Source organism: Thamnophis sirtalis, unplaced genomic scaffold (assembly GCF_051295495.1).
Source record: "Thamnophis sirtalis isolate CommonGarterSnake01/CBP01778 unplaced genomic scaffold, rThaSir2_p1.2 scaffold_1, whole genome shotgun sequence".
NCBI classification, from domain to species: domain Eukaryota; kingdom Metazoa; phylum Chordata; class Lepidosauria; order Squamata; family Natricidae; genus Thamnophis; species Thamnophis sirtalis.
Window position 1 is genome coordinate 13,640,703 of NW_028261381.1, and position 24,265 is coordinate 13,664,967.

Genomic DNA, 24,265 nt, shown 5'->3' on the forward strand with positions numbered 1-24,265 from the left:
AAACAACTGGCATTATGGACATTAGTTTGTGAAACAGCAGGTGGCAGCAGCTAGCCATGTTTGGCTGATCTCAAAAAAAACTTAGGAAGCTTTTAAATAGTGATGGGAGACCCCCTTGGAATCCCAGGACTGTAGATTAAATTGGGAAGTTGACAAAAGCTTCCCAAGAGGAGGTGCTAGCAAACCACTTTTGTAATGTTGCCAAGCAGGCTACAGAATCACATCTATGAAGTCGCCCTTTTTGCCATTGTGGGAAGTTATCATCCAGCCCTCTCCCAGAAAAATGAAATATCCTAGGAAATATTGAAAAGGTAGAATATTTCTCTGGATGTGAAAAGAAAGGAACATGCTTTGAAAGACAGAATAGTTGCCTGTAGCTTCCTGCCCATTCACACTTTGTTAATAGGCCATTGAGAAGGCCAGCCCAGCCCACTCTACATAATAAAGACTCCTCCACTGCAGCTGTAGGGGGAAGGGATATTACTCAACTGACCACAAGGCATCTGAGAACTCATCACAGCCTAGAGAGTAGCCCCCTGCATGGCACCATGGGAGTCTGACAACCAGTCAGAATGCATTTCTTACACAGGAACAGGAAACAGAGAGGTGGGACTGAACAGGGTATAAAAAGCCTAGCAAGCCCCTTCCTCAGCCCTTCTCTCTTCTCCATCAACATTGAAACATGTGATCACCTTTTCTGGTCAGGGCTCAAGCCATGTGGCCCTGTCCAACAATAAACCATCTTTCCAAGCAGCCTCCATGTCTCCAGTGTCTTCTTCCCCACTTGGAGCTGAACCCAGAAGGACATTTCTTTCAACACCATTTAAAGAAAATAGGATAACTGTATCATTAAAGAATACTTCAACTAAGCATAATGGCGGGGTAGAGACACTTCTATCACCGTTTTCCAGATGGTAAAAGGAACAGAGGCACTCTTTCTTTTGTGTTTTCCTAGCACAAAGCTTTCAGGAACTTGGGGGAATTGACAATAATGAAATGGGTGATTTAAATATTGCAGGTTAAGGTGCCTGTTTTATCCTTTAAAACTCATCTCGGCCCTCTCAAATCAAAGACCTGAATCTTTATCGTCCTGACTTCAAAGGAAGAGGGGGGGGAGAGGAGAAGGAGGAGGAGGAGGAAGAAGAAGAAGCAGCTTTATCAGTGACTGGGCAGCTTATGTAATAAAAAGTTTAAAAGTACTAGGAAACAATTAAAATTACAAACATTGAATAGAAAAGCTACAAATAAAAATGATGGGGTTTCGATTGGTATCGATTGAGAATTGCTGTTATAAAGAACAGGAAACTCCTGTTCGTATTGTATTGTGTAAATGTGGTGTACATCTAAGTTTTGTGTGTGTGTATTTTACATGTTTGTTAATAAAAATAAAAAAAATGATGGGGATCTCCTGGAGATGTTTTGATATTTTCATAGCTTTTGTTAGTTGTGCAGTAGGGGATTGAATGAGCTTATCAATCAAATTGCACGGGTATCCATTCTGTTGGAAGATGTTGTGTAAATAGTCTGTTTGCTTTTCTTGATGCTCAGGGTTGTAGTATGTACTCGTCTAAATGGTGTTTTTACACAGCTCTTGTGGGAGATTAGGTTGTCACCTTGGTAATGGAGCACTTGCTTAGTGTGGATGGTTTTATGATAGATATTTGTTTCTAATTTGGTACCATTAGCTCTGCTAATGAGAAAACCTAGGAAGGGTAGAGTGTTATTGTTTCCCTTGTTCCTTATGAATTTTATTCTTTAGATGATGTTGTTTCATGTGTCTTCTCCACTTATTCTTTTTTTACTATGACAAACGTGTCATGAACATACTGGATCCATATTTTGATTGTATACATGGGAATATACTATAATTTCTAGACATTGCATTAGTCCTAAAAATGGTGATCCCATGGATATTCCTCTGATTTGTTGGTATATTTTTCCATCAAATTGAAAGTAGTAGTAAGGCAAAGATTGACGAGGTCCACAATTCTGGTTATTTGAAACTACATACATACATACATACATACATACATACATACATACATACATATCAGTGGTGGGTTTCAAAAAATTCTGGAACCTCTTCTGTAGGTGTGGCCTGCTTTCCAGGTCCACTGGTGGAACCTCTTCTAACCGGTGCGAACTGGTAGGAACCCACCTCTGGTGTATGTATGTATGTATATGTATATGTATGTGTGTGTGTGTGTATGTATGTATGTATGTATGTGTGTGTATATATATATGTATGTATGTATGTATGTATGTATGTATGTATGTATAGTAGTGCTATAGTAGTAGTAATGGGTTCTTTTACTAATTCTGGGAATGTGGAATGTTCAGAGTAAGAAAGTAGCAGATGTTGGGAAACTGTGATTTAATTTAATTTAATTTATTTTGATTTACATGTACCGTGAATAACACTAAATTAACTTCCATTAATTAATATGAGTTGTCCATATGTATACAATGTGTTTTCTGTTATACTACAACGTACCAGTTTGGGAGGGATCGTGAAGGAGGACCAAAGATGCTGGAAATATAGGTAGGGTTTCCTAACAGAAATTGATCAGAAGAGGAAAATCAGTGATAGACAAGAGTTGTTGATTTTTCAAGTTTTAAAACTGGAAAAAAATAATTAAATTCCCCAGCACCACCTTTGTATTCTCAGAAGTTTGTCATTTTTTGGCATGACCCCATTTTAGTCTGAATCATTGTTCTATGATTTATCTCTGACATTTACAGAGGTTACAGTTACAGAGATTTTTTTCAGACATTGCTAGCCTTGCTAGTCAATTGAAAATATATATTTTATATTGGATATTAAATTTGTTGGCATCCAGTAGAAGTAATTCTAACCTGAGAAGCTTAAAAATATAACTAAAATAAAATGTAAACAAAATAGGCACCGACTAATTCATTGATTTAAGCATGAGTCATCAGATGCAAGCATGCAAACGCAGAAAATATATATTACCCATACCTCACCTTTCTTGTTTAATGTTTCTTTTTTGCAGTTTTATGTAATTTACAAAAGAAAGAATCATTTACTAACAAAGTTAGAAATTAGGAAAAACTTGGCAAGACAAAGCTGTTCTTCCATGTCTCTTAAAATTTGAGCTCCGGTGTTTTATGGAGGCTTGAGTCCCAGTTTTCCTCTCTTCTAATGAGCCATAGCTTTAAATGTGATAAAAATATGGTTTGTGTTTGCATTTTGTGGTTCTTTTTCTGTGCCTCGTCTTGAAATGTTACAAAAAGTTAGCTCATCCTTACTTGAATTGACCTTACTGAATAGCAAGGCATCCTTTTTTTTTCTATTAGCATAACATAAATATGGAGGAACCTTTTGATTGCACTACTGAAGGATTAATTTAGCAGCTTTGCAATACATAGACCAGCTCCTGAAATAATTTGGTTTCCCAACAGTGAAGGCCGGCTTCAGTTAATTAGCATTTTATTGTAATTTAGAAGGTCAATCAACAGAGCTGATAATTCACCGGAGATGCATTTCGGTGTCAAGGAAGGGTGGTTAGTCTGTAGCACGCCAGATATTGCTGAACTACAATTTGCAGCCAAGGTGGCGCAGTGGTTAAAATGCAGCACTGCAGGCTACTGCTAGATCAGCAGGTCAGCGGTTCAAATCTCACCGGCTCAGGGTTGACTCAGCCTTCCATCCTTCCGAGGTGGGTAAAATGAGGACCCAGATTGTTGGGGGCAATATGCTGACTCTCTGTAAACCGCTTAGAGAGGCCTGAAAGGCCTATGAAGCGGTATATAAGTCTACTGCTATTGCTATTGCTATTGCTCTAGGGAGTATGGGCAATGGTGAGGAATGCTGGGAGATGTAATTCTGAAATACTCCGAGTGCCAGAAATTGCCTCACTTTCAATTATGCTCCTTTATATTGTGAATGTTGGAACTGTTCCTTTAAATTATTGTTGGCAATGACAGATTGAAATGTTCTTTACAGAAGGGGAAGTCCTTATCTCAGGTGCCAGAAGCGGCAATAATTGACCCTGAAAGAAATAGGTTGTCTAGCCAGTTCTTTTTGCGCTGAGTGTTTTCCTGTTCAGAATGAGCCAAATAGTTCTGACCTTTCCAGTATCCTGAATAGTGAATACTTTTGAACATGAACATTGAAAAATATAGGAGGAGTATGTGCCTGCAGTTTTCCCAACTTCCCTGGAAATATCTGATGAAAAACATTGTGTCTAGAGCTATGATGGCAAACCTATGGCACATGTGCCAGAGGTGGCACGCAGAGCCCTCTCTGTGGGCACGCACACCATCGTCATGTGCTCTTCTGGTTTCCAGCACACACACGGACAAGCCAGCTGGTCTTTGTGGGTGCCAGAGCACTGGAAAATGACCTGAAAAATGGCCAAGAAACAGGGCATTTTTCACCCTTTTTCGGGCTGTTTTTGGCCTAAAAAACCACCAAAAATAGACATGTGCACACCAGCCAAATGGTCTTCGGGTTTCCAGTGCTCTGGCGCACGCACACATGCACATGCGTTCCAGTTTGGGCACGGTGCCGAAAAGGTTCGCCATCCCTGGTCTAGAGCACGTCATAGCAGTTAGCAATAGCAGTTAGACTTATATACCGCTTCATAGGGCTTTCAGCTCTCTCTAAGCGGTTTACAGCGTCAGCATATCGCCCCCAACAACAATCCGGGAATTTTTTATGTAAAAAAAAATTGAATTGTGGGACAAACTGATTTTAAGTCAGGCTTTTTGATTTGGGGGAAATGCATCAACATGGTGGTGGTGGTGGGGGGGAATGCAATAGCAATAGCAATAGCAGTTAGACTTATATACCGCTTCATAGGGCTTTCAGCCCTCTCTAAGCGGTTTACAGAGTCAGCATATCACCCCCACAGTCTGGGTCCTCATTTCACCCACCTCGGAAGGATGGAAGGCTGAGTCAACCTTAAGCCGGTGAGAGTCAGCAGAAGTGGCCTGCAGTACTGCACCCTAACCACTGCGCTACCTCGGCTCTTTTTATCACGGCAGCATCATGTGACGTATTGTGACTTTCCTCCCTGTGTTAAACCGGCACGGGCGTGGCCATCACATGACACATTCAACTGCGGGTTGGGAGTTTGACAGCCCTGGTCCAGAGGCAGACAAACTGGGTTTGTTTCCAGAGATAAAAACAATGGTGTGATTAAAAGACCTTTTAATGTGCTTAATTGTTAGCTTTAGTTGTAAAAGTGTTCCTAAATGTCTGAATGAATGAAAATTGTATTTCTGCAATAAGTAGCAGTTTGACAGCCAGTTTGGTATAATGGTTACGGCAACAGTGTAGAAATGGGGAGATCCAAGTTCAAGCCCACTGTCAGCCATAGAAACCTACTGGATCACATAGACCCAATCACTCTCTCTCAAAGTAACCTGAGAATGTATCTGTTGTGTGGATAAAACAGAGAGAGATTCCCCAATAGACTGTCTTGAGGAGACAGGGGATGTAAATCCTACAAATAGAATAGTAATAAAGATACAATATCCTTGCGAGAAATGTATAAATATGCAATTGGCATTATGTTAAGCAGGGCATGAGAGAATTCCACTTAAAATAGTTATTAGCATCTGCAGGGTTTCTAAGCACCTGTATTAAATCTGTATTAATTAAATCAAGCACAGATTTTAGTCATTATAAAATGGTTGACAAATGAATGGCCTAAGTCTTGTAGCAATTGCAATAAAAGATGATCACGGGATTATCCAACCTTCTGGTTGCCAGGGATCTGAATTTTGATCACATGACCTTGGGGATGCTGCAGTGGTTTTAAGTGTGAGGACTGGCTGCAAGTCACTTTTTTCTGGGTACTTGAGAGACCGCCTGCTGCCAATTACCTCCAATAGACCGATTAGATCCCACAGATTAGGCCTCCTCCGAATTCCATCCGCCAACCAATGCCGGCTGGCGACTACCCGGAGAAGAGCCTTCTCTGTGGCTGCTCCGACCCTCTGGAATGAGCTCCCCGTGGAGATTCGAACCCTCACCACCCTCCAGGCCTTCTGCAAAGCCCTTAAAACCGACAGGCCTGGGGCTAATGAGCTTTTGCCCCCCTCCTCGAATGGTATGGTTGTTGTGTGCTTTTAAATTGTGTATTGTTTTGTTCGTCTTTTTTATCCCTTATCTGTATCCCCTTCCCTGACTTGGATTGTGAGCCGCCCTGAGTCCCTTCGGGGAAAAGAGCGGCATATAAGTACAATAAATTCAATTCAATTCAAATTCAATTCAATTTTCATGTAAGTTTGAATAGCAATAGCCCTTAGGCTTATATACCGCTTCACAGTGCTTTACAGCCCTCCAAGCAGTTTACAGAATCAGCCACTTGCCCCCCCAACAATCTGGGTCCTCATTTTACCAACCTTGAAAGGATGGAAGGCTGAGTCAACCTTGAGCCGGTCAGGATTGAACTCCTGGCAGCGGGCAGAGTTAACCTGCAATACTGCATTCTTAACCACTGCACATCATGGATGGATGGACAAATGATCAACGGAAGGAAGGGCAATAGCACTTGGACTTATATATCAATTTATTATTAGACAAATAGAGGGGGGGAGAGTAGTTAGGCCTAAGTGTGGACTACAATAGGAAACTGGTTACTAGGGTTCCCACCAGAACATATTACAGGTCATAACTGTCCCTTCCCTTCCTTTTTGTTTTCTTTTGGTAGGGTGTGGGCTTGTCTGTCCATGGGCATTTCAGAGTTGCTACAGAGAGGACCATATTTGCCATGCCAGAGACAGCAATAGGTAAGCATCACACATTGCCTTATATGTTGACTTTCCATGGAGAAGCAGAAACTACTATATAATACCGGTATAATACCGGCTAGAATATGAAGAGTCAAGTTCCTATCCTGCTGCAGCACTTAATAATATTGATTTACTAGGTATATGTACTGACTTTACAGTGGTAGAGACTAATTTGATTCTGCATCTAATAACTGCAGAAAGACTGTTGGTGGCGCAATACTGGAAGAAGGAAGACTTGCCTACAATCCAAGAATGGACATTGAAAGTCACAAACTTAGCCGAGATGGCTAAAATATCAGCATATCTTAAAGATCACTCAAATGAGAGATATAAACGAGACTGGAAAAAATGGATTGACTATATACAAAATAAATATGGGACCAAGAAATTCCAGTTAGCCTATGCTTAAGATCAGAAATGATTTAAACTGTTTAAAGTTAGTTCAGTAAGAAGAAGCTAAGGTCAATGTAGAATGTCATTAATTTCTTTATTTCTTTTTTCTCAATAGATTTTAGACTGTGTTAGTTAAAAATCCATACCATGTACGGGTTCTGGGAAGTCGGGGGGGGGGGAAGGAGGAGGGGGGCTGGGGGGGTGGAGGGTGGGAGGGGCATACAAAAAAAATGTACTTCAATGTTTTAATGATTAACGAATGATGAAATATTTGTGTTTTTTAAAAGAAATAAAACTCTTTTTCTGAAATAATATTGATCTACTCACATACTCTGACAATAACATCTCACAAACCCTTTGTGGGATGTTATTGTCAGAGTGTGTGAGTAGATCAATATTATTAAGATCATTCACCTCCATCTATACCACTTAGACTTTACAGGAGAATACATCAGATAACATCTGAATAACAATAATGATTTGCTCTTTATGTCCCGAATTACTTCTTTGATCTTAATTTCCACACATGGTGTGTGCTTTTTCATGCTAAGGGAGAATAGTTCCCGAGCCCTTCGCTTATTTTTTAAATATGAGCAGAGCAAGAGATGGAATTTGACAAAGAAATTAACCTTTTCTTTATGTAGAATTAGGACATCATCATTAGAGACTGGCTACCAGATTAACTAAGGAGAAACGATATAATGCATGGGGGCACCACATAGTGTCTGCAGAATCCCAAAATGGGGAAATAGATTTTAGGGCAAAAATGGTGAATTAAAATAAAAAAATAAATTACTGCCACCTGAAGTCTTACCATGTTTAGTTTCAGAACATCAACATCCCCTGAAATGTGGTGATCTCCAGAAATATACAATACATTTGTTTTTAGAAATTATTGTAGCACTTAATCCATAGACCACAGGCTGGAAATCATTTGTTCAGAGTTCATTCTATGAATAAATACATTTTGTTCATGGGGAAAAGATTGGGACATCATTAGAATATCTGGAAGAAAAGCAACCTGATGAATTGAAGCAAAGGCTTTGGGGTGATTACACTAATCAAATGCACTCTTTTGATAACACAGCATCATCTGTGTCGCTGTCATTCCAGGGTGTCTGTTAAGCTTGTATTTTTGGCTTCCAAGATCTAATGAAACAAATCCAAGGATGGGTAGAGCAAGAATACCTTTGCAGGGTATTAAAAAACTGCTTTACAAAGATACTCTAAAGACAGCCTTTTTTTTTTTCAACTGAAAAGGGCTAAACAAGTGGCAGTTCTCAGAGAGTGCAAATTGTGGCATTGTGGTTAGGTCTGATTTGGATAGAGACAGTAATGAAGAATTTTCATTGCCTTTATCTCCATTGTGAGTTAAACTATTATCAAAAGCTCTAAGAAAATGTTTCTTCCAACATGGATGTGAAAGGGAACTGCTCAGTTTGTGGACTTCAGCATGGGAACCCAGAGTCTCCCTGACCTAAGCGTCAGAATCCCTTCTCTCCCAGTATTCATAAACCAATAGTTTGGTTTTATACTTAGTTTTTGTATGTATTCATTTCCCAGAGTCACCCAGGATTTGGGTAAGTTAGAAATATGAAGTGGATGCATTCCATAGTGTCCCATTTTATTTGACCCCGAGACTACTCACAGTCTAAGTGTTTAAGCACAAGGTTTTTAAAATAGCTGGTATGAAAAAAACACTATCATGGATTTGGAGTTGGAGTTTGGAGTTTATTCAATTTGTAGGCCGCCCTATTCCCCAAAGGGACTCAGGGCGGCTGAACAAAAGCCAAGGGAGGGGAAATTACAAAAAGTAAGACAAAAACAATCAGACAATACGAACAATTTAAAAGCACAATAGACACAGCAAATTCGAGTAGGGGGGGGGGAACTCAACCCCAGGCTTGCTGGGACAGCCAGGTCTTCACGGCCGTCCGGAAGGCCCGAAGGGTGGAGAGGGTCCGAATCTCCACGGGGAGCTCGTTCCAAAGGGCCGGAGCAGCCACAGAGAAGGCCCTCCTCCGAGTAGTCGCCAGCCGACATTGGCCGGCAGATGGAATACGGAGGAGGCCTAATCTGTAGGATCGAATGGGTCTGTGGGATTTGACTTCTGAGAACTACCTTTCCAATCACAAAAAGAAAAAGGCCCAGTGGCTCCTAGTATACCAACACAATTTTCCATTATAAGACCATCCTAAAATCTGAGGATGGCTTTGAAAAGATTATTCACACAAATACAAAATTTGAGGAAACGGTCTTACACATGTTCTGCAGTAAATGGTATTTGGTGATGTGGCTATTAGTATTTGTGCCCCCACAATAATTCACATAAGCTCTTCAAGTTAAGAAAGGGGAAATGTTCCTCTTACTGACTATCAACTTCAGCAGAGATGTTAAGAAAATTGTGTGGGCAAAAATGGTGCAGTGTGTTTTTCCACAAGATGAGCAAAACAGCAAAGGATTCATTTTCAAGCAAAGCAGCCCACTTACAAGGCCTAGTTATTAGCAGGAGGAGGGGAAACGGCACTTAAGTTTTAATTATACAGCTTTTTTTTTTCATCTTGCATATCTTTTCCCCCCTTTAATTGCAGGTCTTTTCCCTGATGTGGGTGGAGGCTATTTCTTGCCAAGACTTCCAGGGAAGCTGGGCTATTTTCTTGCTCTTACAGGATTTAGGCTGAGAGGAAGAGATGTCCACACAGCAGGAATTGCAACTCATTTTGTAGAAGCAGACAAGGTAAATCTGCCCAAATAGGTAACAGTTATGGAATGTGCACCTGGAAAAGAGAGGGGGGGGGGTATTGCAGTAGCACCACAGTTTGTCAAGGAAGAGACAGCACATTCCAGAGAGAACCCAGCCCAGAGCTGGATGAGAGAGAGAAGAAAAGGTTTAGCAAAGCATATATTTAATAGATTAGACACTTATAGCCTTAGTCTGGCAAGATTCTGTCTATTAGGTATAAGCAAATAAAGAATTGGATTCAATTGGATTTCACTGTTTCTTCTTTGGGCTTGGGCCTGACAGTTACTGCTTATACTGCATCCTTGTTCCTAGTTTTGTGAGGCAGGTATGTTTTTAGATAATATCGTGCACTTTTTGATTAGGTGATCAATACTTCCTTTGTCTTTAAACCCTGTCTAGTTTAATTTGGCACTCACAAATAAATTTCCAGGCTACCACACAAATCAGAACTCAGTACATGCAAATCTGTCGTTTTCAATACCTTGTATTCAGACTTTGCTGGATTTCTTTCCTCTCCCTGCTCTATGTTTGTGTCTCATTTCGAGGTTGAGGGGGGGTCCTTTGGAAAATAGACTGTGGACTATAGGAAGAAAGACATTTCTGCCGTTCAGTAACCAATCCCAAGTCCTTTTATTGATAGAAACCAGGGTAGGATACAATACACTGGGCTACATAACATCTTACACTGAAGTGGTTTGGCCCCTCAGAAGTCTGTACTTTTGTTGGAAATTTCTGCTTTCTCCCGTAGATGTCCACCTGCAGATGGAACTTTTTAAAAAAAGTGATGATGCCCCAAACTTCAGTTGCTTTCCCCCCTCCCTTTCTTTTTATAAAATGTTGTGAAAGAGAATAAAAATGAACTAGCTTCCCAAGGTTTCAAACTGTTCTATTATTTTTTTATAACATCAGTCTTGAAATCACTTGTGTGAAATTATAACATTTCAGAAGTTAGAGTTCTATACTAGTTGTGGAGATAAGAGCAAAAAGGAGAAGCCAAATTTTTCATGTAACACTGTTGTGTAGATATCTGAAATCTCTCTTGATATTATCAAGAAAAATTCCCGACAAAAATGTGATTGGATAATATTAAGGCCTGTATTGAACAAAATTTTGGCCTTTCCCTCCCCATCGTTGTTTAAATGTTAGATTGTTTGATAAGTTTCAAAGTGTAAATATGACAATAGATTTGTATGCTTTTTATAACTGTTCTTTTATTTGCAGATGGCCTCTCTCGAAAAAGATTTGACAGAATTAATATCCCCCACAAAAGCAAATGTTGCAGATGTTTTGGATTCCTATCATAAGGAGGTAAATGAAATTTAAATATACAATAGATTTCATAATAGGTAACCTTTATATACAAAGCACACCTCTATTAAGAAAGTCTGTCTTCATTTTAAATTTTTGCTGCGTCTGTGTGCAGCAGAAAATATTCGAAATATGGCAAACCTTCTCTTCATAGGCTACAATAGCCTATAGTTCTGCGTATAAGCTATTTGGGTAGAAAACGAAATTGACACCATCTTCTTAAGAATAAGATAAACTAGATGCAATCTTGAATTAAAATTCATTAGAAAGAGAAAAATATGAAATAGAAACCAGGGTAGGATACAATGCACTGGACTACATAACATTTTACATTGAAGTGGGTTGGCCACTTCAATGGCCAACTCTCTCTTCAATTCTCTAATACTAAGAATTATTGAAATAATGATAAAAGGTTGGTAATTGAATGATGCAATACTTGGTACAGCAAACTTGGCATACTGTGCTTGAAGTAAACAAAACCTTGTGAATTATTCCTTTGAGTTTTTACGTTTGAGAGAGTTTCCTTGTTGATTTAGGCAGCAGCATAAACGATCAAATGACATCAAATAAAACATTGTTCCCAAATGTTTGCTCTTCTGCTGTGTCCGGGTTATTCCTACATGGAATAACTTAGAAGGATGTTTACTGTTTTTCTATTAGAAATTTCTAAGGTGCATTCTATATATCTATGTATGTGTAATTAACTCATTTGTCTACTTCCAAATAGGTACATAGAGGATTTTTCTATGCAAAATGCTATTTTTTTAAAGCGAATTAGGCTTTTGAAATACACAGAATGCATCGTATCTTTAAATAAATAAATAATAAAGATGGTGGTTACTCTCATCTCTGCGTTGCTTGAAACCTTGTGCGCTGACAGAAACTGAGCTGTAAATCATCTTACAGTTTGGCCACAGATTTTAGCACTCGGGTTCTCCGTCAGCAAAATGGACTGAATTTATGCCCATAGCAAGATGTTTTCTACAAAGAGGAAAGGTTATGATGAGCTGCAAATATTAAAAGTTAATGGAGTGGAAGCAGTCTGTGGAGTGTCCAGGATATTAATGCCGGGCCTTTTGTTATTATTTGTAGCTAGTATTACTGTATTACAGATACGTTCATATTACAGAAACATGACATGTAACTTGTGAAAAACTACAATTCCGACAATTCTCATTTGCAGAAAGAGTGTGAGTAGTTGCACTGACCCTTCCCACCATCAAAATGTGCTAAGCATAGTTTCCTTGCCACAGTGGTGGGCTATTGTAAATAGATATGATAGATAGATAGATAGATAGATAGATAGATAGATAGATAGATAGATAGATAGATAGATAGATAGATAGATAGATAGATAGATAGATGATAGATAGATAGATAGATAGATAGATAGATAGATAGATAGATAGATAGATAGATAGATAGATAGATAGATAGTGTTGTGGCTCGGCAGGAGCCGTTGGAGCTGCCACCAGACTCCAACAGCGAGGGGTCTTATGATTCGGCCCTGGAGGATGCGGAGGACCCTGGACAGAGTTCTGACTCCGAGCAGGGCACAGAGAGACTAGTTGGTCACCAGGTGATGCCTGAGCCTTGGATCAGTGAGGAGGAGACAAGAATGAGTGATCCAGAAAATACCTGTGAGTTTTTCTGGGATGCATGCCGTCGAAGGGCTACTCCGCGTCAAGAACAACTGTGTAATCACAGGAGGTGATTACGCTCAGCTGATGCTCATTAAGATCCTCTCCTGATTATAAAAGAGACTGCTTGTGCCACGCCTTTCTGCAGAAGTCAACGTTAACGATTAACAAGAAACAAACTTGGCAGGCTGGATTGCTGCCAGAGTTTGTTTGCATTGCTGCCAAGTTTTGTAGGACTCGCTGCTGGAGTGCTTATCTCTTTATGTGGCTTTCAGCCAACGAGAGTCTGGACTGATTAAAAAACATTATCATTTACATTGGTTTTGGCGTTGGTTCCTGGACGGAAAAGGGGGGGTCAGAACAGACAGACAGACAGACAGACAGATAGATTATTGTTGATAGGATTACTGGGAGCTAAAATTCAAAATAGTAGAAGGAGGAATTTGGGATAGTGCATGTCTTCTCACAAACAGATACAGCAGTCCTTTTCTAATTACGATAACAAAGATAAAGATGGTTTATTGCCAGTTAGATTAGTTTTTCTTTCATGAAGAGAAATAGCATAGGCTTTGCTTTTTGTAACCATTTTAAATGATTTGGAAAGAGTTTTGTTATCTTTTTTTCCTCTTAGTGCAAACTTGATCAAGACAAAGAATTTATCCTTGGTGAACATATGGACAAAATCAACAGGTACACAAAAATATTGTGGCTCTATACAGGGCTAAATTGCCTACTATGGCCATAAATGAGAATAGTATGTCTCGTCCCAGAAATGGATGGAGAGCGTGGGTCTTAAATTTTTCCCTGCCTGCTTCTGTAAACTGTCTTCAACGTTTTCCCAGCTAAGCTCCAGTGCTAGCGATAGGCTGTGAGAAAAGAACTGGGATAGTGAAGATACTTTGGTTCATCTGGCTTTCTGTATATATATAACATAACAATGATAGTCATCAGTACTTCATACATTATTGTGGCTGATCCAATGCCAAGGTGTTCATTTGTTTCTTGTTTTCCTTCCTGAACAAATGTAGAATGGTATTCCTCCCCACGTATGCCACTCCTCATATTTAAAGATGGGGAAATTGCCATTATGAGTAGTTCTTTAATAGTCACACCATTTTTGTATGATTGGTGAGTCTATGATGTGTAATAAAGCCATTCATTCGTTGATTACCTGTTTTTCACTAAAGTGCAATGAATCAAACATAATTTGCAGAAAAATATACTTTTCAAACTGCTTAAGCGTACGGATCTATTGAGTAGTACTAATGAGCAATATGCTGGCGTATCGTGGACTTTCAACTTTCTTTTTTTTCAACAAACAGAAGGAAGTGATTAATCCCTGCAGTAACATCTGCTTCTTAAGTAATGACTATGTCTTAGCTTGACTGCCTGGTAGGACTTTTTAAAAAGAAAGTCAAAACAACAACAACGAAAATCTGATATGAGAGTGAATAAACCCTTAAGGGAAGAAACAGCATTTTCTAATTCAATGCAAAACGATGGAAGTTTAGGCTTTTCAATCTGATGTAGCAGTTTGAGATTTGCTTTTTTGGGGAAGTTTCTAGGGAGGTTGTAGGGAGAGTGAGGCAAGGTATAAATTGGGTGTCTTCAGAAATCGGAAGTCAAGGAATTCAGATGTACTTTCAGCTTCTACAAAATGTAAGGCATTATGTTTACACCTTAAACACTCTCTCCCCAAAAGAACATTGATACTGTATGTCTGGTTCTGGGAACTCTGTTAAGGGCCTGGAACAGTAAATCAGATATGTTGCCTACTCTATGCCTCTACTCTATGTTGCAGGGCCTCTTTGTAACAATTATATCAGCAAAACCAATCACACACAAAAATCACAAAACCCACAAAATTTCTGGTTCCATATTCATTTCAAAAAGTTTCCAATTTTACATTTTTACTGAAGGTTCTACCATAGTGGCGAGGGGGGAATTCATAGTTTCCCTGCTCAGATTATTTTAAGCTTAATTTAAAAGTATGATATCCTTGCAGTTTATATATTACATTTACTGTCTGGCCTTTTTTGCATGCTAAAGTACCTATTGCTCATCGTAGGTTGCAGCACTTTCCCTCCCTCTCAAATATGGCTCATTTTGACTAAAGAACATTTTCTCTTTTCAGTCTTTTTTCAGCAAACAGCATGGAAGAAATTGTCCAAAACCTGAAGAAGGATGGATCTCCTTTTGCACTTGACCAATTAAAGGTAACGTTGCATTCGATTTTTATCCTATTTGAAGGATGTCTATATCCAATCATTTTAAGCAACATTTTGATGCCTGATGCAATTGCCTTAGTAAAGGAACACAACCTGTAGCCTGCACATGGCCTTTTAAGATACTTTTATATTAACCTGAAAGCCATCTCCCAAACTGTGACATAAAGTGACTAATATAGTTTTTGCTGCCTATTTGTCTTTTAAAAAGACGAAGAACAGCTACTCATACAATGGCTGCTGCATTCTGCAGTTACGTTTCATGTCATGAAACTGCCCACCTTCCAAACTGTGGCTACAGAAAAAGGTTACAGCTATATCTTGCCTTTGGATCTTTTATGATGCCTTTCCATTAAAATTGTCTCCAGCCTTAAAATCCAGCAATATTCATTCTGATTCTCTCCTTCATAGCGCAAATTCTCCATTGAATGGTGAATGAATGCCTTTCCTACATAGCTTGTCTTGTTCTTCTTCTACCTTCTGCTTCTTTCCATAGTAGAGCACTTTCTCTCTCCCTGTCTCTCCCTCCTTCCCTCCCTCGCTCTCTCTCTCCCCTTTTTGTCTCTCTGTTTGTGTACTTGCATGACTGTCTACCTACCTATCTGGTTGGCTTCCTTTCTGAAGAGCCGAGGTGGCGCAGTGGTTAGGGTGCAGAGCCTTTAAGAGCCGAGGTGGCGCAGTGGTTAGGGTGCTGTACTGCAGGCCACTTCAGCTGACTGTTATCTGCAGTTCAGCGGTTCTAATCTCACCAGCTCAAGGTTGACTCAGCCTTCCATCCTTCCGAGGTGGGTGAAATGAGGACCCAGACTGTGGGGGCGATATGCTGACTCTGTAAACCGCTTAGAGAGGGCTGAAAGCCCTATGAAGCGGTATATAAGTCTAACTGCTATTGCTATTCTGCCTCAACAGCATGATATAAACCTATGAATTGGTTTGATTGCTATGTTATTCGCTCTCTGAGGAGGCTGTGTGGTTTAAATTATTCAAATTGAAAATATATTTCCTTATGAAGTTAAATGTGAGGAAAAATACCAATAGTGAGTGGCAGTTATATTAATGAGTTATTAGCCCATATGTGTAGTGCCAACTGTAACTTTTAGCTATGCTGATACTTAATAAATACATATGTCAGCTTCTGCCTTGCTGTTGCTTCAGCTGCCATGGAACGGGAAGGGGGGGGGCTGGTATTTGGGAGGGGTTAATTGATGTGCTGGAGGAATGTTCTAGGATGTACCAGTCGTTGGGATTGCGCATGCGTCTGTGTTTCCCGCCTGCATCAACGGCCTCGACATTCCATCGTCCGGCCTGTCTTTTTGAAGTTATCTCACACCTGACATTTGAAGGACTTATGATTGGACTGGAGCTTTGATCCTAAGGGGGGGGAATGGGCTATTCTATATATCAATTGCTTTCGCGCCATATTAAGCAGACTTTGCTTTGCTACTGCTCGCTTACCATTTATAATTAGTAAAAGTACTTTTGATTTCCAACCCATGGAGTCTCTTAGTCTTCTTTCCTAATTATGGAATGGAGTGGTGCCTGACAACATAACTATAACTACAACCACAAGTACTATGTTTATTTACAGGGATTTTCTGTTTCTTCTGCTCATCGTGCTCTCTCTGCAGCGCAAGCTAAGAACTTCATAGTTAATAAAATACTACAGATAGCCCTCTACTTACGCAAAGACGATTACACAATTGAGCTGAAAATTTCCGTTGTTAAGTGAGACATTTGTTAAGTGAATCACTGCAGTTGTTAAGTTAGAAAAACAGTTGTTAACTGAATCTGGCTTCCCCATTGATTTTGCTTGTCAGGTGATCACAAAAGGTGATCACGTCACCTCGGGATACTGCAACCATCGTAAATATGAACGAGTTGCCAAGTGTCTGAATTTTGACCATGTGACTATTAGGATGCCGCAATGGTTGTGTGAAAAATGGTCATAAGTCACTTGTTTCAGTGCCATTGTAACTTCTGTCACTAAATGAACTTTTATAAGAACTTTTATAAGGACTACCTGTATAAGCCAAAGGGAGAAATAAGTTATACAATTTAAAAACCAAGGAGTTCACCAAGGATTTGGTGTCACCCATGGGCAGCATAAAAATGTAATAGGTAAATAAATAAAATATAAATAAATTTTGTTGTTGCAGATTCCATACTCAAATCTGAAGTCCTATTAATGACAATAGTAATAACAATTTAAATAGCCCGTAAGTCACAAGAACAAATTTAGTCCTTTTCTGGAAAATAATGTAATAGGTCTTTTAGGCAGTTTTTGCATAAAAATAATAAAAAATGAACTTGTGGCAAGATTATAGAAAGAACAATAAATGATGTGACTTTAGAGAGAGAGGTTGACCTTACAATTGCTGTGAGGAATATTTATTCACTTTGATATATATTGTTGTTTCATTTCTATTTTTCAACTTTTCTTGCACATTTTGTTTTTTCTTTGATTTCTTTTTTTCTTTTTTCTTCTTTGTTTTATATCAAATTGTTGTTGCCAACCCTTAGCCTACTTGATCACAGAGCGTAATCTTGAAAAAGCCATCACATCATCATCTGCTCCTTTCTATGTAAAGAAATGGAATATCTCCTTTGATATATCCAATGTTAAAACATACATACTGAAGAGATTTCTCCTTTAATGAAGTCCCAGATCAGTGGTGGGTTTCAAATTTTTTTAGAATCTCTTCTGTAGGTGTGGCCTGCTTTGTGGGAGCAGCTTGCTGGCCATGTGACCTGGTGGGCGTGGCTTGCTGGCCATATGACTGGGTGGGAATGGCTTGGCAGTCATGTGACTGGGTGGGCGTGGCCAACTTGTAAAATGTGGTGAAACTCACTTAACAACGCTCTTGCTTAGCAATCAAAATGTTGGCTCAGAAACTGGCATTTGAAGCACGCAAGCTTGCACCCCTAACCATTTAGAAAAAAAAACCCAGGGGTGTTCAAACTTGACAACTTTAAGACTTGTGGACTTCAACTCCCAGAATTCCTCCTCTCGCTCTTCATCTTGATGATGTGCGGGTGGGCGGGGGGAGGGAGCTGGAACCGGTTCTAAACAGCACTGTAGATTTGTGGAATCTCTTCTATAGAAGAAGTGAGAACTGGCAGGAACCCACCCCTGTCCCAGATCATCATTTATTTTCGGCAGAACATCTTGGTTTTTTCTTATTCATTAACTAGGATCCCCCCCAAAATGCAATTAATATTATCAGGTAGCAATTGCCTGGTTTTTCTCCATTAACCATAGTTAGGGTGAATTTCAGTGAAAGTATAGCGCTGTACCACGGTCACTTGAGAGATATGGAAAAACAGAAAAAGTATGAAATAAAGGCTAGACGGAACAACTTCTTATTGAAAGTCTTGGGAAATGTTTTTGCCTTCATAGTTTATACCAGTGTTTCTCAACCTTAGCAACTTTAAGACCTGAGGACTTCAACTCCCAGAATTCCCCAGCCAGCTATGCTGGCTGGGGAATTCTGGAAGTTGAAGTCCACAGGTCTTAAAGTTGCCAAGATTGAGAAACACTGGTTTATACATTTTAAGGAGGGCAGTTTCCACAGTTTTTTTTTTAAACCATCTAGGCTTCTTGTTGCCATTCATTTGAAATGAAATTATTAACAATGAAGTGACTAGCACATTTTGCTCTGATGTGCCTTTGGCAAGTAATGTTCTCTCTGTGCTACAATATTAAAAGTGAATGAGGCTCTGCTTCATTCATTGCTGCGGCTAACTTGTTTTGCTCCTTGAATACGGGCTTCCAGTAGCTTTACTTCAACCAGACGTAAGAATATATCCAGGCTTTATTAAAGTTTGACTGCATTTATGTATTCTGTTGCTTGAAATTACGGTAAATTGAATCTGAATGAAAGTAACCAGCAACTGATTGCAGTAATCAAAAAGAAGACAAATTTCCACATGTTCTTAAACAGTTACACATCTTTTGATTTCCAGCAAACAGATGGGGAAACATTTTGTTTATGCCTGTCATTAAAGCAATTGGCCTGTGGAGCTTGAGAGATGTTTTTTGTTTGAAAGTTGAAGAAGTAAATTTCTGTTATTGTGCCTTCCTTACAGAGATAAAGGGAATATCTGTTCAACTGTGCATGTAGTAGTACTTAGACATATACCGCTTCACAGTGCTTTACCGTCCTCTGTAAGCAGTTTACAGAGTCAGCCTATTGCCCCCAATCGTCTGGCTCCTCATTTTAATGACCTTGGAGCAATGGAAGGCTGAGCCGGTCAGGATCGAACTGCTGGCCGAATTAGCCTGCAATACTGCATTCTGATCACTGTGTCACTGCAGCTAATATACATTACTATATGCCACGGAAGTAATTGATATAAGTTCTTTACTACTGAAAAGAGAGTTTCGTTTTTTAAGTTTTGGCTTAAAGGAGGTGAACCTACATGGGGCTGCCCCTGAAAAGTGTTTGGAGACTACAATTAGTCCAGAATGCAGCCGTGCGAGCGATACTGGGTGTACCTACACCCACACTACACCTATCCTCCGCGAGCTGCACTGGCTTCCTATTGGTCTCCGAGCACAATTCAAGGTGCTGGTTATCACCTTTAAAGCCCTACATGGCCTAGGACCCGGATATCTACGAGACCGTCTTCTGCCGCACACCTCCCTTAGACCGATAAGATTGCGCAGGATGGGCCTTCTCCAGGTACCATCAGCTGGACAATGCCGGCTGGCGACGCCTCGGAGTAGGGCCTTCTCTGTCGGCCCTATTGAATGAGCTACCCCCAGAGATCCGGACCCTACCCACTCTCATGGCCTTCCGAAAAGCTATTAAAACCTGGTTATTCCGGCAGGCCTGGGGCTGTTGACCTCTGGATTGAGGTCCAGCCCCGCTTAGATCGGGTGCATGTTGTGTCTTTTTAAATTTGTCGTGTTTTATCTGTTTTTATCTTTCTTAATTTGTTTCTGTAAGCCGCCCTAAGTCCTTCGGGATTGGGCGGCCTATAAATTTAATAAACAGTAACAGTAACCTGGGCTAGGTCTCTGTTTTGTTGGTGTTTTAATTGGAATTATCTTGTCTCTAAGTAATTCTTCTCCTAAGTTAAAAAAAATAAAATCCAGGAATCTATCTTTTTTTGTATGGTTGGGGCAAAATAATTAATTAATTAATTTTATCCTGCCTTTATTATTTTTATAAATAACTCAGAGGCAGTGATATATCTTAATAAATACTCCTTTCTCCCCCCTATTTTCTCCATAACAATCACCCTGTGAAGTGAGTTGGACTTGGCCCGAAAGTCACTCACCTGGTTTTCATGCCTAAGGCAGGACTAGATGATAGAAAACACTTTGACTGACTCCATAAAAATTGAATAATGTATAATATATTCTTTTACATTCCCATCTTGACCAAGTTACTGTCAGCGTTCCAAATATCTCTGGAGCCACAATGAATCTGAGAAGCTCATAGCGGCGGCCTACTTATAACTTTACCAGCTCGGTCATTAGCATCGCCGGGGCCCCTCCAATTAGCGTTCCATCTACCTGCTCAACCCGAATGGGACAGGCTAGAAGTCTTGTGCGTATGCCTAGTTGCTTTACAATCGACATGCTGATTAAGCATCGAGTGCAACCGGTGTCCACGACTGCTTCAACTTCCCCTTCCACCCCCATTTCGGGTACTTGGAGCTTGGCTTGGAAGGTGAAGGGACGGATAAGTGCACTCACCATTGGGTCATCTTCGGCATTTTCCTCCTCCAAGGCCTCCCCATTGGTAGGACTCTTCGTCACCTTAGGTTGAGGATCCTCTTTCTGAGGTTGTTGGTCCAGATGACTCTTTTATGGTGGCATCTGGGGCCTTCTCTTTACCGCCATGGCGGTTGGTGCACACATTTGTGGCATTGGGGCTAGAGCCAAGCACTCTGACGCTTTGTGGCCACGTTGACAGCAATGATGGCATTTTATTGGCCCTCACGAGGGAAAGAACCCAGTTACATCTCTAAACTTAGGAACCACTTCATCACATTGTTCCGCAATCCATCCTGCAGTTTCCCCCTCATTCATCCCTTCTTCCATTGTTGAGAACTCTTCTCTGTAGGAAGGTGGGGTAAGAACCTATTGGGGCATTGCAGGTAAGACTGGACTCAGGGGGGGGGGGTGTTTCAATCCCTGGGTTATCCCTGCCCAATTATCTGCCATGGTGCCATCTGCTGAGGGAGAGCAGTTGCTTGATTCGCAGGCCAACCATCAGTTGCTGGCTAGGGGAAAGTATGGCCCATATTGATGGCCAAACAGATGCCCACTGGCATCTCTTCCATCCATGACCTGGGAAGAAAGCCTAATCTGGTGGTGCTTGATTCACAGGTTGCAGCCCCAACATCAATAGCTGATTAGGAAGAGATGTTTGCCAAACTCCTTCCTGCTGGCTGGTTTGAATTCCCCATTTTGATAGGGAATCTATCTTCAACTCAGTTGCAGGGTAATGGGTTCATTTCATTTATTGCTGTTTGGAAGGAGTCAAAATCTCCACTCCATTTCCCCCCCCCCCCCCCCAGCCTTGACTGGGGAAGGAGGGGGAGCATCTACTCATGTTTAGCTGCTCAAGTTGGTCTGGGAAGCTTCAATCATCTTGTCCCCTCCAGCCGTGTATAGAATTAGCCTTTTCAGCCCCCTCCGTTTGCATCTTCCCAGATGCTATAAATCTTCCAATTTCTTCCCACACAATTCTTTGGAAGATTCGCAGAGAAGCCTTTCATCATTAGCTTCTTTTATCATCTTCGCTGATATTTTACACTGACTGGGTCAGGTCAGTGTTGAGAGTCAGCATCCCTTGACAGCACCCCGTGCTGGGATTGCTGTTGATTTATTTTTAAAGGAGATTTGTATTAATGTCAAAATAAAACATTCCTTTCTAGAAGCCCAAAGTCATTCTTTGTCTCCGCATCTCTGCATCTGACTTGAACTAGATGGGTAGAAATGCCAGCATGGCAGAGGAAGATTGGACCGTGTGATGGACTTGTGGGTGTGGGGACAAGATCATGAACTTTTAACTGGGTGGGAAACCGAGGAAGCTTTCAGATTAGGGTTTTCCACAGATGTACCAACGTGTCTCTTTTCTTAAATTGGAACTTTGATGAAAGCTATGCCTTGAACTCTGATTTAATTCTGGATGATATTTGGAATGCTGACATTTATACTGTCTGCAAACTTAAATTCTACTTGTTCTTCATTAAATAAAATTGGCACCTTGCTTTTTCTTGCCCTCCGCTATGAAGGAACAAGATGAGAATATCACACTTATCACCTTGCTGATATATAGAAGCAAGAGTTACAAGTATCAAAGGAACGTTTTCCCCTTGTTACCTTAATACCAGTAAAAATATGCAGCCTCTTGAAAAGGCAGTGGCACAAAAGTAATGAAAGGACATTAAAAAATTCTAAAATGATACTTCTCCTGTCCTTTATTACCAATAAATAGGTAATGAAATGCCTAAATTTCCTTTGCTTTGCAACAGCAGTTAAATCGGCTGAATACTGATGAAGGTTATTTGAGTCACACATCATTGCAAAACATAAGGTTTTCCATCTTCACCATGCTTAAGCATTATCTTTTAAAGCAGTTATTTTTAAACAATAATGAAACATTTACAACTGTTTTATCAAGAAATACATAACAGCTACAGTAAAGCACTCATCAGTAGAATAAAACAAGTCCAGATGGAACCCAGGGAATAAAATAATAAACCAAGTAAATAAACAAGAGTTAACCCTCCAACAGAAGATGGCAGAAGAGGACAGGAGAGTTGCAAGAAAATCAGTGGACAGGACAACAGACTAGGGCTGCTAAAATATTCCTAGAAAGAGCCCTGTCAAGTGATCAATAAGAAAAGTGCCTGAATCTAGTGGATTCCAATATTGTCTCCACTTAAGAAAAAAGCAGGGACTCCTCAAATATCAATGCTAGGAAACAATCACCAAACATATAGAGTTATGCAGGGAAAAAAAGTAAAGTGCTTAGTAGTCTTTAGAGCTATTCAACTAAGTCATTTTGTATATATAAACTGCCACATTTCGCCTTTCCCTGCTTATCTCTTTTTTTACAAAAAAAATCCATCCCAGAATGAGTACCCTTCAAAGCTTTTGAACCATGCATTAATCTGCATTATGGTGAACTGCAGAGTTGCCTCTATTTTTCTTAGCTTATCTCTATTTTTTTTAAAAAGAATTCTTAATATTACTTTTCATTGAAATACATGATTTGTAAGGACGTGCAAACCTCACTTCTTTAGGCCCATTTTATCTGGAGCATCATGTCTGGAATATCTCAACCTGCTTCTGGTTCAAAGAATTTATTTCTGGGAAGTGTTGAACCACTCCTGGAACAGCATAGTCCAGGAAGACTTGGCATGGCCCAAAGAGGACAGAATGTTCCAGAAATCACCCGAATGATCTGTTCCTGAATTGGGGGGGGGGGGCTTCATCCCTCCCTAGTCATACCGAACTCACCTAAGCCTGCCTTCTGTCTAAGTCATATAATTCAGTAGTTACAATAGATTGGTTATACAACTAGTTTGTGTTCAATTTGGCACAGCTGAAACCAAGGAACCGGGTTAACAATACATGGTGTACCCATACGTAAACATAAAAAAGTGTATTATATAACTTATACTACATAAAAATAACATTACAATTCATATTACAAATACAATCTATTTTTAGTCATGTCGAATTTGTGGTGGTAGAACTGACTTTGTTATTTCTCCTTCTTACATGTCCTAATTACATACTGTGTGTGTTTGTGTATACTTTGTGTGTGTGTGAGAGAGAGAGAGGGGGGGTTTACTTATAATTTCATTGTGCTTTTGGTGAAATATAAATTTCAGGGTTGTGTAGTTGTGATGTATATTTCAAATAAAATTAAAGGCATAATATTAAACAAGTTGCTACATGAGGCATTATTGGTAGAGCAACATTAGGGGAATTTATGTTTTTATTTATAGATATATTGCCCAACTATTCCAGTATATATGCTTGCCTGTGGTCACAGAAAACTTTCTTATTTAAGAAATTAATTACATCTTTGCAATGCTTATATGTTTGCGTAAATAAATAGCAATGCAAGAATTATAATTGCAATTAAAAGCAATTATATTTTTTATATGAGAATAAGGCAAAACTAGGATATTTCTCACTGTTAACTATTTAGGTTTCAATT

General features: G+C 39.9%; 1 protein-coding gene across 1 annotated transcript in view; it reads left to right on the forward strand.

The window, feature by feature from the left end:
• The window catches only part of HIBCH (3-hydroxyisobutyryl-CoA hydrolase), a 55,492-nt gene that overhangs the window by 18,105 nt on the left and 13,122 nt on the right, over positions 1–24,265 (forward strand). The window contains exons 7-11 of the mRNA XM_087707840.1: positions 6,684–6,762; positions 9,750–9,895; positions 11,123–11,209; positions 13,481–13,539; positions 14,984–15,065. Coding sequence (XP_087563966.1) covers positions 6,684–6,762; positions 9,750–9,895; positions 11,123–11,209; positions 13,481–13,539; positions 14,984–15,065 — 453 coding nt within the window. The remainder of the gene's footprint in view (positions 1–6,683; positions 6,763–9,749; positions 9,896–11,122; positions 11,210–13,480; positions 13,540–14,983; positions 15,066–24,265) is intronic.